This window comes from Manis pentadactyla, chromosome 6 (assembly GCF_030020395.1).
Source record: "Manis pentadactyla isolate mManPen7 chromosome 6, mManPen7.hap1, whole genome shotgun sequence".
NCBI classification, from domain to species: domain Eukaryota; kingdom Metazoa; phylum Chordata; class Mammalia; order Pholidota; family Manidae; genus Manis; species Manis pentadactyla.
Window position 1 is genome coordinate 110,095,777 of NC_080024.1, and position 22,292 is coordinate 110,118,068.

Below are 22,292 nucleotides of genomic sequence, written 5' to 3' on the forward strand. Positions count from 1 at the left end.
TCATCAAAAGTATGAGTTTTTTGTCAGCCTATCTTCCACAATTCTCCCAAAGTTTTTACTTTTTCTGTTTTTTGGGTTTTTTTGGCCAACACAGTACAAGGTAGAACAACTGGCCCCGAATATTTTTTCACAAAGTCTAAAATTTAAGAAACACTGCATTAAAACTTTTCAAAAATCAGAGGAACACTCCCAATCATAGGCAGAGCATAGAGAAATGGCTAAGAATGGGGACAACAGAGTCTGTCACTTCTTAAGGTCTGTGAATATCTACATATCATGTAACTGGTCAAAGCCTCATTTTCCTCAGCCATACATTAGAATAATGATAGTATCTGTATTACAGGTTTATTGTGAGAATTATCTGAAATGTTGCACTATAAACTTTGAACACAGACACATGCACATATTGCAAGTGCTTATCAAATGTTTATCATAACCCTTAGCTGCAAGGTTATAAATAATCTATGTAATACTACTATTAGTATATAATATTGATATATTGGTTTCCAGCATTATCAGTTGAAACCACTTTAAACATAAGAGCATTATCTTAACATTTTATGTATTTTATTTTAGATCTACAAGATAACCTTAACATGACTATTCAAAGCTGATTCTATAAAGGAAATATATTACTGTTATTGTCTTATCTGGAAACTAGCAACATAATTAACATTGCAACTAAGATACTTTCACTATTACTTTTTAAAAGCCACTGTTAAAGAAACACAGATGATTATGCATGCATGAGTGTAAACGAAAATGTTTTCAAATGCTATATGAAGAAACTTCATATTCTCCAGAGGAAGTGAGGCTCTAACAAAGGCAATATTTTAAATGTTCATAAGAGGCTTTACTAAGATTAGAACCAAGTAGGGATCTAGGGATCAGAAAATGTATCTACAAGCAGTTATAATCTATAAAACAGCAGGGCCTGAGAATATTAAAGCTAAAGCTAAGCAAAAACCTAGGGACCTAGACACCTTGTTACACAGTAAGAACTGTGTTTATTTTAAAAATAGTATCACTCTTTATATATATAAAAGTTTAGGGTATACAATGTGCTCTTCATATGTAATCACATTTGTTCCATCCAACAACCCTGTAAATTTATGAAGGAAAATTATTTTTTGTAGAATAAGATGGCAGGGTTCTGAAAGTAAATGTGATTTGTCAAAAACCACAGTTAGGAAGTGACATATCAAGAATTTAAACCTGAGGCAGTCTCACATTTCAATGTTCTTTCCAGTACTCCATAAAGCAAAAGGCAAATTAGCATCTTCAAAGAAAAATATTTCTGGGCCAAACTACCGACTGTTTTTCCTAGCTGTGCTGATTTGGGTAAGTCATTTCATCTTACCAGGCTTTTATTTTCTCATTGGTAAAGTGAGGGAAACAGATTAGAAAAATTGAGGTCCTTTTTAGTTCTAAGAATAAATCCCCAAGACTATTATACCCTTTCACAGACTATAGGCATTTTACAAATACACAACGATGTTAGTTTTAGCAACAAGTTCCAAGTCAGAGAGTAGTGTCAACAGCTCTTAAGCAACCTATTGCAATTACTGGACAAATTCTTCTAGCCTATCTGATAGATGCTCCTTCAGCGTCATCAAGTTTATATACAGAAAGCAGTTGGAACCTCTTACGAACTTCGATGGAAATTAACCTCACTAAGCATTCTCTTTTTAGACTGAAATAACGCTCTTAAAACCTCACAATGGTTTAAATTTAAATAATACCAAGTCAACATACCAAGAAATTGAATGTTTACTATTTTTCTTATTCTTTAGAATAAAAACCTCTTTTCCAACAAAGTGTTTTCCGAATGTATTTCTAACTTTTCTCCAGTGTATCTCAGAAGAAAATCACATTCTGAACTTCGATAGAAAAAAACAAGTATTGATAAAAACTTTCCTTTAAAATTCTTCCACCAGTTATGCACAAGTGTCTAACCTAAACTTAAGCTTTTTTTCCCCCTTCGTGATAGCAAAGAACTGAAACGAGAGACTGCACAACATGTTTTAACCACCTTCTTTCTTCATCTGAGTATTTTTATTCTACTCTTCCTCAAATAGTTTTCATGGAATACACACTCAGATTTCCACTTCTTAGTCTGCAAGTTTGTAAAACCATTCCAACAAACCATGGAAACTGTAGAGACTAAGAACATGAAAGGCATCTTACTCTGTTACTTCCATGAAAACCACTTAACACTTATATTTTACTTCTTTTTTAACACTCTGCCTGTCCCTAAAATAGAACACATACTCTGAATAGCTAAGCTTGACTTCAGCCAAGGCGTCTGCAGACCTTTAGAAATTCAGTGCTTGCGTCTATAAAAGATCTTTAAGTAGTAAAATCTTTTTCTTGCCTATAATCTCCGGGGAAAACATTTCGAATCTTTAAATGTTTCTGCGTTTAGCCCAAATTAAAGACTTTATCCAACAAGATGAGTTTAATATAACGACTAATCTTACACAGTCGACACCACCTCATTTTGCTTTTAAGCCACTTGGCACCAATAGAGCGTATGTTCTGCCAGTTCTAAGCTAATCTCCAGGAAAGCCTGTGTATAATGATTGAAGAAACTGAAACAGATCAGTGCCCAAGATTTTTAACAGCCTACTTGAGCATATGTTTTTAATAAAGTCAATTTTTTAAAAAGAGACTCTACTATTCGCCTTTCTTTATAATTTATGAAACCGTTTAAACATGAAAAAAGGAATACATGACTGAGAACATAGCTTCATTTCAACTTAAGGGGTACAGATAATTTCAAAGCGTTACAGATCACGGGATCTGCAATCCATTTCACCCGCGTTCGCAGTTTAGCCGCGGGTGTCCAGTGGAAATGACAATCTCGACAGCTACACTGCTTAAAATGTTTCCTACGGTTTCCGCTGGTGCAATAGTTAACTTCCCATCGTAAACTGTTTCTTACTGTTATTATTAAAACAGCTGTCAGCTGGGCTTCAGTAACCTCTTTGTACAACGGTTTATAGAACGCTTTGGGATCCTCGAAGATGCGTCACACTGTATTACCCCTTAAAATGAGATCTGAGAACCTGATGTGCTTCAAGGGTCTAGGAATGTTTTTCGAATGAGCACTTGCAGAACGATGGAGAGAACCGACTGCCTATTGCGACAAGAATAGATCACACTGGCACTGAAGGCAAAACTGCAGCGTGGCCGCGCTCCCTCCGCACCCAAGAATATTATGCCTCAATTTCCCCGCTCCCTTTCAATCCCTTTCAACTACCGCACTACAGACCCCGAACCTCCGAGGCTCCCTCCTCCCGCAGGGGACCAGCGGTGTCCCGCGGCCGCGCCCGCACCGAGACTCTCAACGGGCGCGCGCCGCCGCTGGGCAAGCCCCCACCCTCGCCTCAGCGCGCCCCGCCCCGCCAGTCCTGCGGCGGCCTCTCGGGCGGCACACACTCGCACGCACACGCTCGCCCCCGGCCCCGCCATATTCCGGGAGACGGCGGCACCCAGCCCCGGGGGCGGCGGCGGGAGAGCCGCGCCCCGCGGTGTGCCGCCCCGCCCCCGCCCCGCTGGCAGCTCCGAACTGCGCCGCGGCTCCTCGCGACTCATGAAGGGGTGACGGGCGGGGCGGCCCTGCGCCAACCACTAACGGCCTGTCACTGTCAGCCAGCGGCGTCGTGGGCCGGGCTTGGCCGGGCGGACCGGGTGGGCAGGGCACGTCCCCTACCTTGCTCTGGGACGGGGACATGGGAGCACAGCAGAACTGAGGGGGTCTCCTCCCAGGCGCCGGGGACAGGGCTCGAAACCGCGCCCCTCCTTCCTCCTCGCCTGTCGCCACGCCCCCCTCGCACTCACGGACCTGAGGCACGGTCGGCACAGGAGGGTTTACCCCCTGAACGAGTGCCTCGGCGTTGCCGTCGCTGTCGTTGTCTTCGTCGCAGCTGCACCCGCCACGAACGCCGCCGAGGCCGGGCTTGAAAACATCTCCGGTCTCCGTCCGTCTCTCACCACAGCCTCCTAGCTCTAAGGACAGCGCCGCCCGGCGATTCGCTGCAGCGTGGGCACGTGACACCGCGGGCACGGAACGGGCGGTGTAACCTCCCCGCCCCCGGCGCGCACCCGCCCCTTCCGCCCGCCCCTCCTCGCTGCCCAGCTTGCTTTTTCAGCTTTACAGAGAAGCTTCCCGAGCCCAGGGCCCAGGCCACCGGACCGTACCAAGAGGGAGGCGGCGGGGGTGCAAGCCGGAACTCCTCCCTACGTGCTCTTCCCTCGCCCCACCCATCGGTGGCACCGCCCACACCTCCGCCGTCACCGGCCCGAGAAGGGAGGGTAATCAAAGGGAAAGCAGGAAGCGGCGCAGGCGCTACTGTTACCGTCGAGCCATCGGGCTCTGCAGTCAGTTTATGTGGCGACCATGGCTGTGGATAACACTGGAAACTTCTGGAAATGGCGGCGGCGATGATGAAGAGGCTCCACTTAGGGTATTCACATTATTTTTGCAGGGGCGGGCGGACGAGTTTGTAAGCTCGGATCTGGGTAAACGCTGCTGACCGGGCTTGCCGCAGAGGCGAGGTGTCCCTAACCCCGCGGCTGCCGACGGCCTGTTCAGCGTGTAGAGGGTGAGGCGAGTGCCCAAGTCCGCGCCGCACTGCGCCTGCGTGCTGGCGGGGCCGCACCTGGCGCTGGGGCCCGCGGGACCCGAACGCGTGTTGGGGGCGCTGCGCGGCCACTGGGCGCCCGCTCTCTGCGCCAGGTGGGGCCCCCAGTGCCGGTCCTGAAAGCACCTTTAGCGTGCACCTACCTGCCGCGGGGACAGCACAGACCCCCCACAGTACACTCTTCCACTTACACCCTCGCATGTCCTTTTTAGAGAAATTTAAATGCATTTTTCCACACCTGAGAGAGTATTTCGGAGGGAACTGACCAGGTAATGAAGAAAAAGTGCAGGAGAAAAATCTACCTTCTTGGCGCACCAGCAGCAGGTACTGACTTACTACTGGACGCTTTTTATTTACCTTGAGATTAATCTGTGACAGTTTCTACATGCCTTTATTAAACTACCAAGGGCGTTACATAATCGGAGGGAAACCATTTTATTCTGACTTCCTCTGGGCGCTTTTTATTTTTACATCAAAGTTAATCCATAGCAATTTGTGCATGCCTGCCTTTAACCATGATAAATAGGTTACATAACTGGAGGGAAACCATCTCCATCGTTCCTACTGTCCTCTATAAACTACAGCACCCATTTTTGATTTAATAAGTACGTGTACACGTCAGTTACAGCAGCAGATGACATTTCAGACTTGGGAGAAAGCTAAAATCCCAAGTTACTACATATAAATTTGCATTGAAGATAACTATTTTTCCTTTCCTGTTTCCTGATTTCTTCCACCTATTAGGTTCAATGCGAATAGTGAGAGAGCACCTTGTGGCTAGAGATCGAATACATTTAATTTGGGTATTTATGGCATGAAATAGAAAAAAGCCACTAAAAATTAACCAACTCTGACATCAAGTCGTTCAGTTCTTTCACTATCATAGAAAGTAGGTCAGTTAGTATTGATGACAATAGCTATACAGAAGTTGAATGCCTCATTTCATAATTCAAAGGCAGCTAATCTTGAATTTGCTGAAATAAATTAACTAGGTTTATGGCAGCAACAGTATGCACAACCATTTTAAGTAAAAAAAAGTCACTGAATACATGAAAGGTTTCTAAGACAACTGTGATTCAGGGCAGTGTTACTGACAATAGGACACTAAGAGTTCATTGTAGAAATTGCAAAAAAGTTTTAATGACACTCGTATTAAGTTACATGACAAATTATAAGCCACAATTTGTTATTTGAAAGTTCCAAATAACCCTAAGGCAGACAAGAGGGGCTAATTTCCTGTCACAGTGTCAAAGAGAAGTATGTAGGTATTAAGAAAATAATTCTTATGATAGAGGTCTTAAAAGAACCCTGAAGTTTATATCCAGTAGCTTTGTGACTGGTAACCTAAGTCTTTTAATTGTATAGCCCCATCTCTCCTTAGCTCAAGTCCTGTTATCCATCTTCAGCAGGTGGGTAAAATGTTTTCTTAATAGTACCAGGTGGACAAGGACCTCAAGTGTTAAATAGCACTCCTCAGGAAAGTTAAATATTATCACGTTTATTTAGAGTTATTACTAGCAGATACCTATTGATATCTGAAGTAGAAGACATTCTCCAAAATTTACTTTCCAGCTTAGTTCTTCACACAAGCACACTTTTAGTACCAACTAATACTGCCGTTAGAGCATTCAAAAAATCCTGTTTTTAGAAAGGGAATGTAATAAATGAAAAGTACAGTCTCACATCACAGCTTATTATATGAGTCTATACAGATCTAACACCTTTGCAGTTACTATTAAGACTCTTACTATGCAGGATTTACTGGAGCAGTGGCCCCATACAGTTACAGCAAGTAATTCTGAGTCATCAGCTTTCCCTAGCAACTCAGTAGCTGCTCCAAAAACAAACAAAAAACAGGTATTAGATTTTTGGCTAATAGGGAGAGTGAAAGGTTGAACTGTTGGTTATAAGTAGATTTCTTCCCCAAATACCACCCTCCTTTTTTAAGAACAGAGGAAGTGAGAAGACGAAATGAGGGTGTCAGTGGAGGTAAACAAGTAATGCCTTCCTCTCCCTACTGGTTTGAGAAATAGACTGGGATACAGCTGTCATCTCTCAATATTGGCAAGGAAATTTTAATCAGTATATTCATACACATTTTGGAACCATCTTGGATTAGTGTAACAAAATTTTACCTTCCAGGTGTTTTTAAACCTAACCAGGAAACTGTCATTAAAAACCACTGTTCTTGTTTTAACACTGATAGGATTTTTTAAGAAATGGGCAAAAAAATTAAGCAAGGCACAACTTAAAATTCTAATACATACTAATGCAGTACAAAGTAAATGATGGTCTAAGAACTACAGAACATGTTACATAATGGTATAACTGTATGCCTATGATGAAAAGAATTTTCTACTTTAAAAATTTTATGTGATAGCCAGTACATATGCTTAGTGCATGACTGTCTTTTTCGCCCACTATCTGAAACCTCCCCACTTAAAACTTTTCTAATTTTTTTATCTCAAAGTGTATGATAGTCTTACAAAACTCAATAGTACAATTAATTTAAAGGAATACTTTTGTCATAATTTTAAATAAAACAAGTTAACGGAAAGAAGATGGTTACTATGTACAGACTTTTAAAGGTGTAAGAACAACTCATAGTAGTTGTCATGGGAGAAAAGGTCAAGAGTGCTGTAGGCTAGAAGGCAGGCATTTTTATTGTTTTAACTTTTTGCATCACTTGAAAAAATGACTGTTGTTTACCTTCTCAAGTGAAAGATAAAAATAATTTTTAAAGACATTCTTAATGTTTTTAACCATCATAACTCAGAGAAAAGTCTATCACAAGAGCAAGGCCAAAACAATGATTGAGAAATCCTAGAACAATTAAATTGGATTAGTTTAGATTTATCCTTGCATTAAAGCTGGCTTTTTTTTTTTCCACCTTGCTAATATACTGTATATATAACTGTATATATAACTAATATACTGTAGCTAGTTTCTTGGACACAGTATACAAAGTTTTATTTTTTCTAAGTTGTAGTATGCTCTAGAGTATTTTTGCATATCCACTGATCTTTCCAACTCAAACTGTACTTCCAATTTCTTCACCCAATTAGTTTTTGTAATGCTTGCAGTCTCAGAATAGCCAAGGATAATGTCAAGGTGTTTTGTACCTTCCTTCTTTAAAAATAACAAAACAATACTTCTAAAAACAACTACCTTATCCTCCTTAGGCCTACAGTCTGCTTGAGGTATCACCAGTTGGAACTACAGTATCAGCTTAAAAATCACAAAAATGTTTAAAGGAAATAGTAATAAATAAGGTTTATACAGAAATGATGCTGAAGAATCAGTGGCTATGGCAAAAGATGTGAAAGCACAAGGAACTTGAAATTGACAAATTTTACTTCACAATAACTTCGTATTATTGATAGAAGTTGAAAATGGATGATACTGAAATAGCTTAACTAGGTTATGGAATGTCTTCCTAATTAGACGTAGATAGCAGAAGATTTTAAAATGGTGCTCTGAAGTTTTCACACAATACTTAGAGCAGCAAGTTGCTAGGTTATACCAAGGTATACACAGAGTGAAATGAATAATATAAAACACTTATGTAGACACAAGATTCATATTTTATTTCTTCAGTGACGTATTTTACAGTTGAATATAAATTAAAGACCCACTTGCACACGAAAGCCAGGTCCTTTGGGTGGTTCAGTCAAAGACGTAAGACCCCCAGCAGGCTCACAAGAGAAGCGTCCACTCCTGAAAACATTAAATTGACTATTAATGATTATCACTTATAAATCTTTACTTAAAAAACCATATAATTGTTACTTTACCACGGTCCTGTTAAGTAACTATTTCCAACACCCCAACAACTAGCATGGATTATTTAATCCAAACATTTCCAATTGCTGCAAGATTTTTTCTTCCTGATAATACAAAAACTGGCTTATCAAAACTCACCATAAATATGAAAAATATAAAAATAACTAATACTAATTCCCATTTATTTAGCAGTACACATATATTATTAGCTTATTTAATCTTTACAAAAAATGCCATGAAACAGGTGATATTGGCCTTATTTTACAGATAGAGAAACCAAGACTTGGGGGATTCAGCATCTGCCCATGGATCAGAGCTAAGAACTGTAGCAAAATAACCCAACCTAGAGGACATTTAAAAAAATCATGTTTTTACTAAACTAGAGCACTACGTTTACACTTGAATTTTTATTTATTTATTTATTTATTTATTTTTTTTTTTTTAGATAATTATTTTTTATTGAAGGGTAGTTGACACACAGTATTACATTACATTAGTTTCAGGTGTACAACACAGTGATTGAATTTTTATTTAGATTGAGATCCACTGTGACAGTGAAGAGAAGGAACTATACACTTATACACCATATTTGGAAAGAAACAGAAACTGAGTTCCTTAGGGAATTTGAAGATTTGAGAGGATGTCCTTTGAAGCAGTGAAGACAAAATCTTTTTGTATTTCTATTTTTTTAAGGGTTTATTAGGAGCAGTAATTTTTCAAAAACAGGTTCCAGGCTAGGGTGGCTACCACAGGCACAAAGAAAACAAAACAAAAACAAGTCCTTATGTAGTAATCTATGAGGAGAGGCAGCAGAGAGGTAGAAGAACCTGTCTTTTTTTCACCCACACACATACTTTCCCAGGTAATCGCTCAACCTCTGCCCAGTCTGACCTCTATTACCAGAGTCCAGCTCAGCACCTACTACTACACCTATTCCCTGGCTTTGTTAATTTACCTCGCTTCTGCTACAGATTTTAGCTAAAGAATTTGTTCAAATTTGTGTATTTTTACTCCCTCTAGTTTTGCCCTTCATATTCTGTCATCAGTCTTCTAAGTCTTTTTAGAGCCCTGGGAAATCATTTTTTGTTGCAGGGACAAGAAAATGACACCACTTAATCTTTATAAGATCTTTCAAGCTACTGCATTACATAATGCAAATAACTAAGTAGTGTATTGTAATGAAAAAATGCCTACAAAGCCAGAAATTATGTTTCGATTATAGGTTCACTGTGAAAACCAGATCAAAAAGCAGTCAGAGCTTAAAACTAATGTTGTAGGGTGAGTGGCAAAATGATATTTAACTTTAATAAAAAGGCACTTCATTTTATAATACTTTTTACGTTAACTAGTAACACAGGTACACCTGCTGCTCTTTGCTAATGAAATGAAATTTACTTTGGAGGATCTTCTGCTCCTTTTACTAGGTTCCCTCTTGCGGTTTAAGCTCAGCTACCGAACACAAGGACCAATTTAGGAAGATTATAAAACGTCAAGTCTCTGGAACAATAAATTGGAGAATTAATCATGTATACTGCCTGAACCCTTCACAGGATAATAGAAGTACTTTGAAGAGTAATCTGGTCTAGTTTCCTAAAGTTTGTTCCATGAAATTACAGCCCCATGACATACTTTAGGGGAGAAAAAGGGTTTCACTGGTCTATTATGTCTGCCTACAAACTTTTCCCTTCCCCTACCATTCACAAAATGCCCATTAAAATATAAAGGCTATAAAATCCACCAGTAAGGCCTGCAAACTTTGTTTTATCTACTCATCATGCAACTTGTATCCTCATTCTATCTGTAAGCATGCCTCAGAACACTATAAAGGCAGTGATCTTAGCCCTATCCATTCACCTGCCAGCCACAATTTATACTAGGGATTTCATTTAATAAAAGACAAAAAATTATTTCCCCAATATGTTATGCTCAAAATGCCAATCCAATACTATTGGTATATTCATCATTTCAACTTATTTGCATTCTAGAAAATGTGGCCTTTCTGTACAATTTTATGGCTTAAAAGTACTTTTTAAAGAAAACCTACTTAATGAAAGTTTAGCGCTTTTCTAATATTGCTGAGATACATTCACCACTGCCCCTTACAGTATAAAAAAATGAAAGTGACTTTACTATTTAGTTACCCATCAGCAACCACCTATATTTTTTGTAAGTATACTTTGTAACCTACCTATATATTTTTTACATCTCAGATATTATCCAAATCCCACAGAATTTTGCAAAATTTAAGATATCTTTATGAAACTAAATATGAAGAATTCATATTGGACTTAAAATTCATTTTAGCTAATGCATATTTAAAAACTTGTATCAGTAATTTGAAAGCAGTTTTAGAAGTTTTTTCAGTAAATTAATGGAAAATAATCTCAGCACACAATTACCTGTTTATTAGTGTCAAAATAAAGAAAAGTATTATTTTAGTATTTGTCTTTCTAGCCGTCATTTACCAAAAAAATTTAAAAGCAATTCTGAACCACATAAAGACATCAACCTTTTACTAATTTTGGCCAGGGCAGACCTGATAGAGGTACTTAACAATCAGTTACTATTGATCCAGTTTAATTTCTCTCATTACTCAAAGATTCTCAATGAACACTTCTTCGAAATAAGTGAGCAGAAAGCTTTATGTAAATACTAATAAAAAATAATTAGCCAGCTTTGATTAATTTAAAAATAACTAACTGCACTTTGGTCATTACTATCATTGCAATCTCTTTCATTGTCCTATATATCCAAGAAATCAACTTGGGGAAGAGGGAAGGTTCTGTTTTCATATGCTGGGAACATATTCTAGACATTAACATGTCCAAATACAGTCTTTACATACACCATTGGTGGACCCTATAGAATTACTGAAAGATAAATAGGTTTATCTCTGCTTGTTAAATAAGAAGGGATAAATAGGAAATAAAAATAGGTTCAGAAACCAATAATTCTAAGAGTTTTTGGCTCAAAATCTATAGCACTGAAAAAAAAAATCCCAGTGAAAAACTATTTTACCATCACTGATGAACAACATCCCTATTATTATTAGATAGTGAAATGCTGAACTGTGGTACTGGTACTTAGTTTCTGTTTATTAATGTTAAAATACAATGATATTATATTACCTACTATATTAAAAATAACAATGAACTTTAATTTCACCCCTGGTAATCTCACCCAGATTTAACAATAACGGATGAATCCCCAATTCCTATTTCCAGCCCTAATCTAATCCCTAAATTCCAGACTCATATCTAACTTGCAGCATTCCACAATGGATGTCTAGTAGGCATCTCAAACTTAACATGCCCAAAACAACATGACTTTTCCTTCCCCAAACTTGCTGTAACCCAAATCTTTTCCATTTTAGGTAAAGCAACTACTGAGGCCCTCACACCAAAAAACCAGAAATCACTTGTAATTCCTCTGTGCCACAACATGCACTAAATTTTAAACTATTCTCCACCTACCAACTAGGACAATAATTATAACAAGATCACTCATTATCCCTTACTGGAGACACTCCAACAATAGCTTTTTATTGTATTTACAATTCAACCCAAGTTACTTATCTGGGCCCCTATATCTACCTCTCAGACCCCTTCTACCACTTTTCCTCCTTGATACCTCACAGCAACCATACTGTTATCTTATGTTTCCTCCAGGACCTTAATACATCTTGCCCTTCCCTGGAACATTGTTCTCTAGTTCCTTACACGGTTCCTTTGAGCTTATCATTCAAGTTATGGCTCAGATTTCACCACCTCAAAGAGGCCTCTCAGACTAAATTTATCCCCATTCTCAATCCCCTAATCCTACTTTATTTTTCTTTTCAGCATTTATTACTCAGATACTACACTAGCTGTCAATATCCATCATGAGATTATAAAACATGACAACTTTACCTTGTTCGTTAATTATATGTACAACCTGAAATAGTGCCTAGCACTCAGCATGCATCCAAAAATCTTTGTGAGGTGAATGGCAAGGGAACGCAATGAAGTAGACAAAGCAACTCTGTGTGTATGGCAGGAGGTTAATATGATCAGAAGAGCATGAGAGTGCTCCTTCTGTAGATTTCATGAGGAAATCTACACTTGAGATGTACCCAAAAGTTGATAGAAGTTAAGAGTTTAAGTACAAATACAAGAGTAGCATAAACTTATTTAAAGATACCGGGTCTTAAACACAAGCTCTAAGACATAGAAAATGTTACAGACTCTTTTTGTGGGGGAGGGAGGCTACATTTGAAGCAAGATAAGTAAGGAACAGGACCAATGGCCAAGAAAGATACTGTAATGTTAAATGACAAAAGGTTTCACTTCAGTAACCTCCAAAAAGGAGAATGATTCTTCACAATGGAAATGTTTTACCCTTAAAAATGTTAAAGATAGCCCAAGAAAGAGAGGAACAAGGAAGAGAATGCCAAATCTCTTTAAGCAGATTCAATCCAAGTGCTGAAGTAAGTATATATTTCTTAGAAAAGAAAAGAATAGTCAATGGGAGCCAGCTTGCCTTTACAAAACTTAAGTTATCCTGAACTGTCCTCTTTTTCTTATTAGGTAGGGTTATTAGTATGCCAGAATGAGTACTTCTAGAATGCACCCTATAGAACCACTCATACTCTCTGACCTAGTAATTTGACTTCAGGGAATTGTTATTTATAACAAAAAGTAGGAAAACATATTTTAAAACAGGAGTGAAGAGCGCACAATAATTCTTTTAATACAAGAGAATACTATATGGCCATTAAAACCTACAAATATATTGAGAGAAGGAAAATTTTATGATATCAGCAGGAAAAAATACAGTGATTTACAACTATAAAACCATGCAACATTTGCAGCATTAAGAAAATTTTGATCTTTGTGAACACTTACATATGGAATAGGGTTTGTTTAGCAGGAAAAGTTGAGGTTCATAACTGAAAGAAAAGTAATTAGTTCACGACAACCACAGGATGGGAGCAACCTGGATAAAGTGTTTAAGTTAAAAAAGATTTGGCATTCTAACTGTGCCATTAATGGTATAATGTATCTGAAGTGAGAGTTGATGTAATCAGGCTGCATTATAAGAATCATAGTGTCTGGAACAAAGGAGAGAGTCCCACAATGCTTAACTGCTCAGTTCATGTTTCAAATACTGTGATTAGTTTAAATATCACATTAAAGTAATTAGCCAACTAGAAAGCTTCCAGAGGAGGGAGCCCAAAACTATAACATGGGAAAACAAACAAGTGTGGTTTTATAAATCTGAGAAAAAGATACCTATTTCAAATAACTGAACAGGTGTCATTTAGAAGAGGTGTAAAAGTTATTTTGTTTTGGTTCAAACAGCAGAATTGGACCTTTAGGTGGAAATTAGAGGGAGATAGACTTTAGGTCAATCTTCTGGCAGTATGAACTTTAAAAAAAATAGAACAGATCTCTATTTGTAGTAAATTTCCCTTCTCCATATAAACTGAAGTAGATATCAGATGATTACTTGATAGAGTTTTGGAAAAACAATATTCTTATTTTAGATGACAAGTTCATTTAGATACTATCTAAGGCTCCTGACAAGTCCATTGAACTTAGGGTATAAAATTTTTTAAAATCCAGCTTATGTGAAAGACTAATTTAGGTTAAGCCATTGAAATTTTTTATATAGAAATAAAAGCATACCTTGGCCCAGGTTTTGGATTTTTGCCAGCCTTGAGCTCATCAATAATTTCTTCAATATCCTTAGGTGTCAGATCCTCCTAGGAGAAAAAAAAAATTTTAAATGGTCACATTAAAAATGACTTCCTACTATTGAAATGTGGGTAAATCTCTGACATCAGTTAGTTTATTGTTCGTGTGTTCTCTCAACTTACAAGTTAGTAACCAAGGTACCAGCAACTGAGTAACTCCTATTACTATGTGTTATGTGCTATGCAGTAAGAGCTGCAGCTAAAGAGGCAATATGGAGTACAGCTCTGAAGTGAAACAGTTCTGCATTTAAGTCCTGGCTCCAATACGTTTATGCAAATTACCAAGCCTCCCTAAGTTTGTTTCTTCATTTGTAAACCTATATCAGAGCATTTTTTGAGGACTGAGTAAATATATAAAACAGAACAGTGCTGTGGCTCTTGCTCAACAAATGCTATGTCCCTGAAGAAATAATGAGGTACAAATGACAATTAGCATCAGTAGTCATAACAACTTAAAAGTAGATGTCTAATATTTACCTATAACCTAAAACTCTAATACCCTAGTGATATTTTCTTTCTTTCCCAGGTGAAATTTATCCTGTTTCAAAACTGACTTAATTTTCAGAGGGAAAGGAAAAAGCTTATTTTTTGGCACATTTGATTTTAATAATCCCCATTTTCAAACAGCACCGGTGTAAAATTCTTATCTCAAGAATGGGTTCTGTTATTTAATATAACAAATACAATTAAAATAGACATGTGTTCTTCAGCATAGCTGCACCCTAGATTTAGTCAAAAGACAGTCAAAACAGAATGGGCAAGATGAACAGAAAAATGCCTGAACTGTATTTCCCCCCCTCCCCCTCTAAAGCTGTTTAGTACTGAAGAAAATAGTTTGTAGGACCTCAGTTACTACTATGCTAGAGAAATTATCATTCAATACTCTTATCTCCAGTGCCTGGCAACATGGAAGGCCTGTAATACTTGTTGAATGATTAAACATTTATAAAAAGAAAAGGCTGCTTTCAAACTGCTTAGGGTTCAACAGATACTCAACCTCATACCTAGAAGGAATCTTTAAACCCATCTAATGATTTTATACCCCCATCAACACTTACTATGAAAAATTTGAATGTTATAAATAAATACCCATATATTCATATTACCTAGATTCAACAATTTTTGATTTGCCATATTGGTATTAGGTACACATATAATTTATTTATTTTTTGGCTGTACCATTTAAAGAAAGTTGCAGGTATCATGACATTTCACCCCTAGTACTTCAGCAGGAACCTCCTAAAATATGTTCTTAATTAATAATGCACCACCACACCTAATTAACAATAATTCCTCAACTAAAATCAAATGTCAAGTCCATATTCAAATCTACCCAACATTTTCCAAACATATTTGATAGCTGTTCTTTTCCTAAGTAGGAGCCAATCAGTTTATGTGACTTTCATTTTATCTACTGGTCAACTGAGATCCATTAAAAACTACCCTGTGCCAAGGACAATACCACTACCAACTGGATGACTGTTTATCTATTGTATAAATCCATAGGCTATACTATATTTGACTATCATACAAAGCTCTAATTCCTGTGTAAATCAAGATTCTTACTATTATACATAAATTGCAAAAGTGTGAGAAAAGGCAAAGTTGTTGCCATATTTTTAAAGGACTTCTTTTTAAAGTATGGAAGATAGAGAAGGGAAGTAATTTGAATCACTGATAATTTAAATGAAGAAAATCAATATAGGGAATAAGAACAACCTAGAAATCTAAAAAGCCAAAGAAATCAAATTTCATCTTCATTAAGAAAAAATGCAGATTTAAAAATATTTAGAACTATTGGTTAAAAAAGTATTATCAAACCTGTGAGATTTGGCTGAAGCAGTATTTGGAGAGAGGTATGATACATCTCTAAAATTTTTTAAACAAGCAATATAGTATTACGTTAGAATGGCTGAATATATGTATTAAAAAGATTAAAAATGTACAGGAAGAGTACACAATTTATGATAGGGGTTATCTTTTGGGAATGAAAGAATAGGATTTTCGGTGGGGGTGGTTTACTTGCATGTGTAGTTTACTTCAACACATAATAATGATGACAATAATAATACCTGAAACAGGTGTGGCAGATGTTACCTGTTAAGTTTTGGTGGTTATTTTCCATAAATGTAATTACATTTTTCACAATTTAGAAGTTTTAAAAATGTGTCATTATCTCCTGGAATTAAATGCAAAACTGTATAAAGACAATTTTTTAAAAACCTTCTGGTGGACAACTGGGAAGCTAAAACTGACATTTTTATGTTAGGTTTTTATTCTTTGATTTTTTTTAATAAACTTTGGGAATGAGAAAAGCCTTTTGGATATTTATGCCAATAGTTTCTTCTAAATGAATTAATTCAGAAACCAACATCTATAGGACAGGAAACCAAATATATAAAGTATTTTAAATATGATATCATACGACTTTATATTAAGTGAAAATACTCACATAGTAATTGTCATTTATTTGAACCATTGGTGCATTTACACAGGCCCCTAAACATTCCACCTCTATAAGAGTGAAAAGTTTGTCAGGTGTAGTCTCCCCGACCTTTATTCCTAAAAATATAAATGATCGCTGTAAGGACCAGGTTGTACTTCAGTAGCAATATACTTTAAGGAAAAAAAATCAACAGCATATAACAAAAAATGTTAAAGAGCATTCAATTTCTTAAACCAAACAACTCTGAATAATTATACTAGAACACTCAAGGATTTCTTAAGTGGAGTTCCTTTGAAAACAAATGTCAGGGGACTCATCCTCCAGTGTTTGTTGTTAAATAGAGGTGAATCAGACTCTATTATTTTCATTTTGATTGTGATAATTAACCCAATAAAATCGATCATACTATCAGATTGGTGGACTCAGAAAACTGCAAATATCAGAGAACATCAAAAAAATGAGGAAAATAGGTCCTCTTATATCCTAGGGAAAGCATTCTGGCAAAATACAGTAAAAACCTCATCCAGCCATTCTACCTCTCAGTATAAAATAAAGTATAAAACCACCTCAGTATATAACAGGGCAAGTAAGCAAAGATGTGTATACATGAAACAAATTGCTGAATAATTAACTTATAAAAATGAGGCAGACATACATATTATGCTATAACCAAAATAAAATGCAAAAAGCAGAAACATTACATTTATGTATTTAATAATGAAAATAACTAGGAAAATATAAAATCTACAATTAATATACCAATTACCAGAATTTATACTTTGGAGGTAGAGGGTGGGATTTTGAGCAGACTTGAGCTTTCTGTTTCATATACTTCAATACTGTCCAACTATTTTTACATGTGAGTACTTTATATTCATGACAATATTAAAAGATACTACCTTTTGCTTCATTTGATATATATAGTAATAAATGTAGCAGTGGGAGTTTTATGGATAAAACCCTTTTAATTTTGTAAATACTGGTATAACAACATCCTATTTCAAGCATCCCCCTTCTTGAAGCATTCTTTACTATTCTTTTATCTTGTTTGTTCCAAGGCTCATTTGAAGAATAAAAGGACACTATAGTCATTTTTGTATATACCACATGCTATTACACAGTGAGAGAAACCTAACTTTCTAAATAATGAAAACTTTAAAACCCCTAGAAGCTTTTCAAATACACTTAATGATTGAAAAGAAAAGGTGAAAACTCAGCTTTGAGGCTGAGAACTAAGAATACATAGTAAGAAATAAAGGTGGGCAAACAGACAAAACTTTACTGAAGTACAACTCCAATTAAGATAGCAAAAGTTTAAAAATTTAGGTAGAAATAGGACAATTCTAGAAAAACAATTCTATTTTTCATAAAGGTTATAAATATAAGGTGTTCCATACCAAGCTTTTTCTGAATGGCCTCCAGGATACTGTCAGAGTTTCGGAGCATGCAAGGTGTAGTAGTGCAGACTTGAATGTGGTACTTTCCAACTGGCTTTCGATTATACATTGTATAAAAAGTTGCTACTTCATACACTCTCATTGGAGGTACTTGTAAAACTTCTGCAACCTAAAATATTGGGAAATTTTTAAATAACGCAATTACAGTGTTTAATAACTGAACTTTATGTTGTAAAAATCAATCATTTCAATATTGCTTTAATTTAGTAAAAATAGAAGAATTCTTCAAAAGCAGAATGTAAACTTGTACTTGAGATTTGTGAGGTATTTAAGCTCTTCCATTTTTGCAGACACCTTCACTTAAACCACATAGAGCCCAAAGGCTAATGGTTAGAGCACTTCCTTCTCCCCCTACCTTACTCCTTGTCTTGGCAAAAGAATCTTCTTTTCCTCTAAATCTTTTAGTCTTTCACTATTAAGAATTTCTACTTTGATCACAGTGAGTCATCTTCAGTAATATAAAATTTATAAATGGCAAAAATTTGGTGGCTAACCTCAGTAAATAAAACAATTGTACTTTTTCACCCTATCACCAATTTTTTTTAAAAGCCTAGCTGTTACTACTGGTGATGTATAATGCATGAGACAGAAAATAAATTGAGAATCAAACTTACCTATTAGCCTATATTGGTTTACATATCTACATACTTACATACACATACACAGCTCTCCAGAACAATCCAAAACACTACTTCTATTTCCTATCACAACACTCTTTATGAAAGCTGGATCTTACAGACTGGTACTTCCCAACCCTTCACATCAAGGTATTTACCAAAAATATCTGCTTTGACATACTGGGGTTCAGGATCATGGGAATCACTATCTGAGTACAGCTTTCTTGGTCAGGGCAACTGTGTTAAGGAAAACAAGGATTTTTAGTTGTTTGCCAGGGCTGGTCCACATACAGTCAATTTATCAGGACTATGATCCTGGCTACAACTTTCTAGGTAATGCACTATCCTTATTCTATCAAGCCTTAAGATGTGACAGCTGGCATTCTTAAAAATTATGCATATATCCATGTCTTAACATGAAAGAACTTGTTAAATGGCATTTCAGATGACAAATACGTTGAACTTGCACATTAGGGATTCTAAAGGAAATGTATTCTCAAAAGACATCTAACCATGTCTCACTTGTGCAAGATAAAGTAGCTGTGCTAAATTTAATTCAGTGATACACAACCAGGCATGGACGTCTCATCTGGAGCTCTCTCAGGATACACATGTTGAAGCCTGAAAATACACACACTGGAGCCCTACCACTGGAGTAAGCAAATAAATTTGGAGTAAGGCCGATGTCTAATTTGAAAAAGTACCCTCCCCCATTCAGGATGCTGCTGAGCACCTCACTACACCTTGATGGTAAATAATCCATGAGCTTCTGGATTTTGTTTTTGTTGAAAGGTTGGGCTTTTCTCTGGGGGCTGGTGGGTGGAGGCAAACAGTAACATTGACAGTCTCAAATGTAAAGTGGAATCTTGATTCTATTCTCTAATGTTATTTCCTGCCACTCATACATACACACCTAACTTTAAATAAAACAGAAAAATATTTTTGAACTGTTCTCACATTAGTTTTGCATTTATTTTGCTCTGCTAAGCTTACTAAGCTTACCACTCAGCAAGATTTCGAACAAGCTTAACATTATTAAAAACATAAATTTTTGCAAAAAAAAGGTATCAATGGATAGAAACACACCTAAATCATTATTTGGAAAACTATTATAATATAAAAAACAATGAGTAATTTAGAAAACCCCCAAATAAATACATGGTTTATTGGGAAAAAAACCACACCTAGCTATATTTATTAAATATAATACCAGCCAAATTTGTTTTATAAAATTTTTCACAGTCAAAAAAAACACTGATGTCCACCAGTGTTAGGATACTGTACAAAGCAAGTAAGAGATCAATGAACTAAATCTAAAATTTGCCATGTGGGATTCAATTAAACTGAGGATATTCCTATTCTTCAAAAAAAGATAATGGTGTAGCTTAAAGTTAAATCAAGTAAAATTTAGAAAGTGAAAATAAGAATGAAGTGTAACAGAATCTGCAACACTCTGTCAAGTAGAAAATGCATTGAGTTTGAAATGGTTCAGTCCTAGCTCTACCACTTAAAAATCATAATAATTGGAAGAGATCTACCTAGTTCAGAATCTTTATAGCAGATAAGGAAGTAAGTCCAGAAAAATCAGGTCTTTTAGCTCAAAGTCAAATATAATACCCATTATATCACATTGGCTTAGTTGTGTGATTTTAACAATACAGTTTTGTATGGCACTGTAAACTATACACTATAACATAATACCACACATATATAGTTATATTAACAGGATATGAATAAACTTGACATCTGAATTACAAGTGAAAACATTATTAGAAAAAAATGAATCTTAAAACGTATGAATACACTAACTTCATTTAAATGCATCACCCATAGCATTTCTGTAGGTTATTGATTCCAAGGTGCCATAATAAGCATTGTAAATGCCATGTGTCATAGATTTTTGTTAAAGCCTGTAGCCAAAGATGCAGAATATTAAAAAGATTAACATTAGCTATGAGAAGATCCTTTTCTGTGTCTAATATTTAAATAGTACATTAATTTTCAGAGTACCTTGACAGCAAATAATACACGTGGATCATCTATATTATGGCCATTTCTCTCAAAAAGGGGGAAAAAGAAAAGAAAACCTCTTTCATTATAATGTCTATGATTTCCTGCAAGGGGTTTCAGTCTTCTGTATTTATTAAGGGACCCAACAAAAACACAAATGTAATTTGAGGAAACCATGATTAAAGAGCCTCAAACTCTTAGATTCTGACATCAATGACTGTCAAAAGAATGTCTACAAATGGAAGTTACCACATACACAATCTTGTTTTAGGCTAAGGCAAAAACAAACTCAGTACCTTGTTCATAGCTGAGATGGGCAGCCATCCATTCTGTCTTTGGGCTAAATCCAGGACTGGAAGCACAGCTGCTGTTTTGTGCCCTTCTGGATAGTTTTTTACAATTGCCTCTATCCTCTGTATCAAAAAAAAGCACCTGTTTTTATACATCTGGAAGACACTAAATATGTGTAAATTAATTATGTTAATTTAGTCATACCTTATAGTTTTCTGGTGTGAAATCAAATGGAGTATCTGGGTTATTATCAGGAGTATCTCTGTGCTATACAAAGGGGAAAAAAATGTTTTCCAAAATTATCAAAATCCCCATAAAACTGTGAATAACTTTGTATGTTACTACACTACTATTGATCATTTGAACTCTCACTTTAATTCCAACAAGCTATATTATCAGTTTATGCTTACATCAACAAGAATAGCTGATTATTAAGTACACATTTGATGAGTATGATTATCAAAGTAACATTACCAAAATTAAAAATTTTAGAAAAGTTTTACTAACCATCCTTTAGAGGTTAAGATAAGTAGTTTTAGGACCAAAATGCAAGAAAAACTGTTATCCAAGTTGATTAGAGAATGGGATTGTCTAATGTAACTAGAAAACACTACTAATTATTGGAAGCCTTACAAAATTCTGAGTGTGAACATAACTGCATTTTTCCAAAAGAGAGTATCAGATTTTCAAAGGGACCCACTACTGTAGGGGAAGTACAAATACACCATCTCTTTCCTACATAATCAGAAACTAGCCAACAACAAGTTTTATTTCTTCTCCATACAAGATCAAGTACTCTTCAAAAACTGACAAGAAATGGCATGTCAACAGGAAATCAAATGAGTCACACTGACATGAACACTTACATCAATTAATATTTTGTATGTATGATGAACACAGAACTGAATCTCTTAACATGTTAACTCTGAGTTCTGCTTTTTCAATGACAAAGGAACAAAGAAAACAAACTGGACAATGATCTCAAATATGTGGCAAATTTGGTATGTTTTTAAAAAAAACACTTTAAAATATAAAGCAGGACTCTATTCATCAATAAATATGGCTAACTCATTAAGATTCAATCTGGGAATAGCTCAGTTTACAAAACTGTACCACTAAGTCTATGTCATCATACAAGTCCACTAAATTGCCTATAAACAACACTAGATTAATCCCTGAAAACTATCATCTTAGCCTTCCTGGATTGTACAACTAAGCTGAGGAGTTCCCTGACCTCTACCTGTAGTTAAACTCCGGAAACAAAAAATTGAAAGGCTAATTGCCAAAGTATTCACTATACTAAAATCC

The 22,292-nt window shown here is 36.2% G+C and overlaps 2 protein-coding genes across 5 annotated transcripts in view; both read right to left on the minus strand.

Moving 5' to 3' along the window:
• ANKRD12 (ankyrin repeat domain 12) overlaps positions 1-4,010 on the minus strand; it is a 182,495-nt gene extending 178,485 nt beyond the window's left edge. For 2 of the 3 annotated variants that reach the window (XM_057504041.1, XM_036880672.2), the window contains exon 1: positions 3,716-3,866. The gene's annotated coding sequence lies outside the window, so the exon portion shown is untranslated. Of the gene's footprint in view, positions 1-3,715 lie in introns of all 3 variants that reach the window. The other variant, XM_036880673.2, reaches the window with a different exon arrangement.
• A 4,197-nt stretch (positions 4,011-8,207) lies between these two features.
• The window catches only part of NDUFV2 (NADH:ubiquinone oxidoreductase core subunit V2), a 40,697-nt gene continuing 26,612 nt past the window's right edge, over positions 8,208-22,292 (minus strand). For both annotated transcript variants that reach the window (XM_036880732.2, XM_036880729.2), the window contains 6 exons: positions 21,189-21,251; positions 20,990-21,106; positions 18,007-18,175; positions 16,616-16,725; positions 14,096-14,172; positions 8,208-8,363 (listed from right to left, as the gene is read on the minus strand). In XM_036880732.2, the coding sequence (XP_036736627.2) occupies positions 8,270-8,363; positions 14,096-14,172; positions 16,616-16,725; positions 18,007-18,175; positions 20,990-21,106; positions 21,189-21,251 (630 nt within the window). In that variant the 3' untranslated portion in view covers positions 8,208-8,269. The remainder of the gene's footprint in view (positions 8,364-14,095; positions 14,173-16,615; positions 16,726-18,006; positions 18,176-20,989; positions 21,107-21,188; positions 21,252-22,292) is intronic.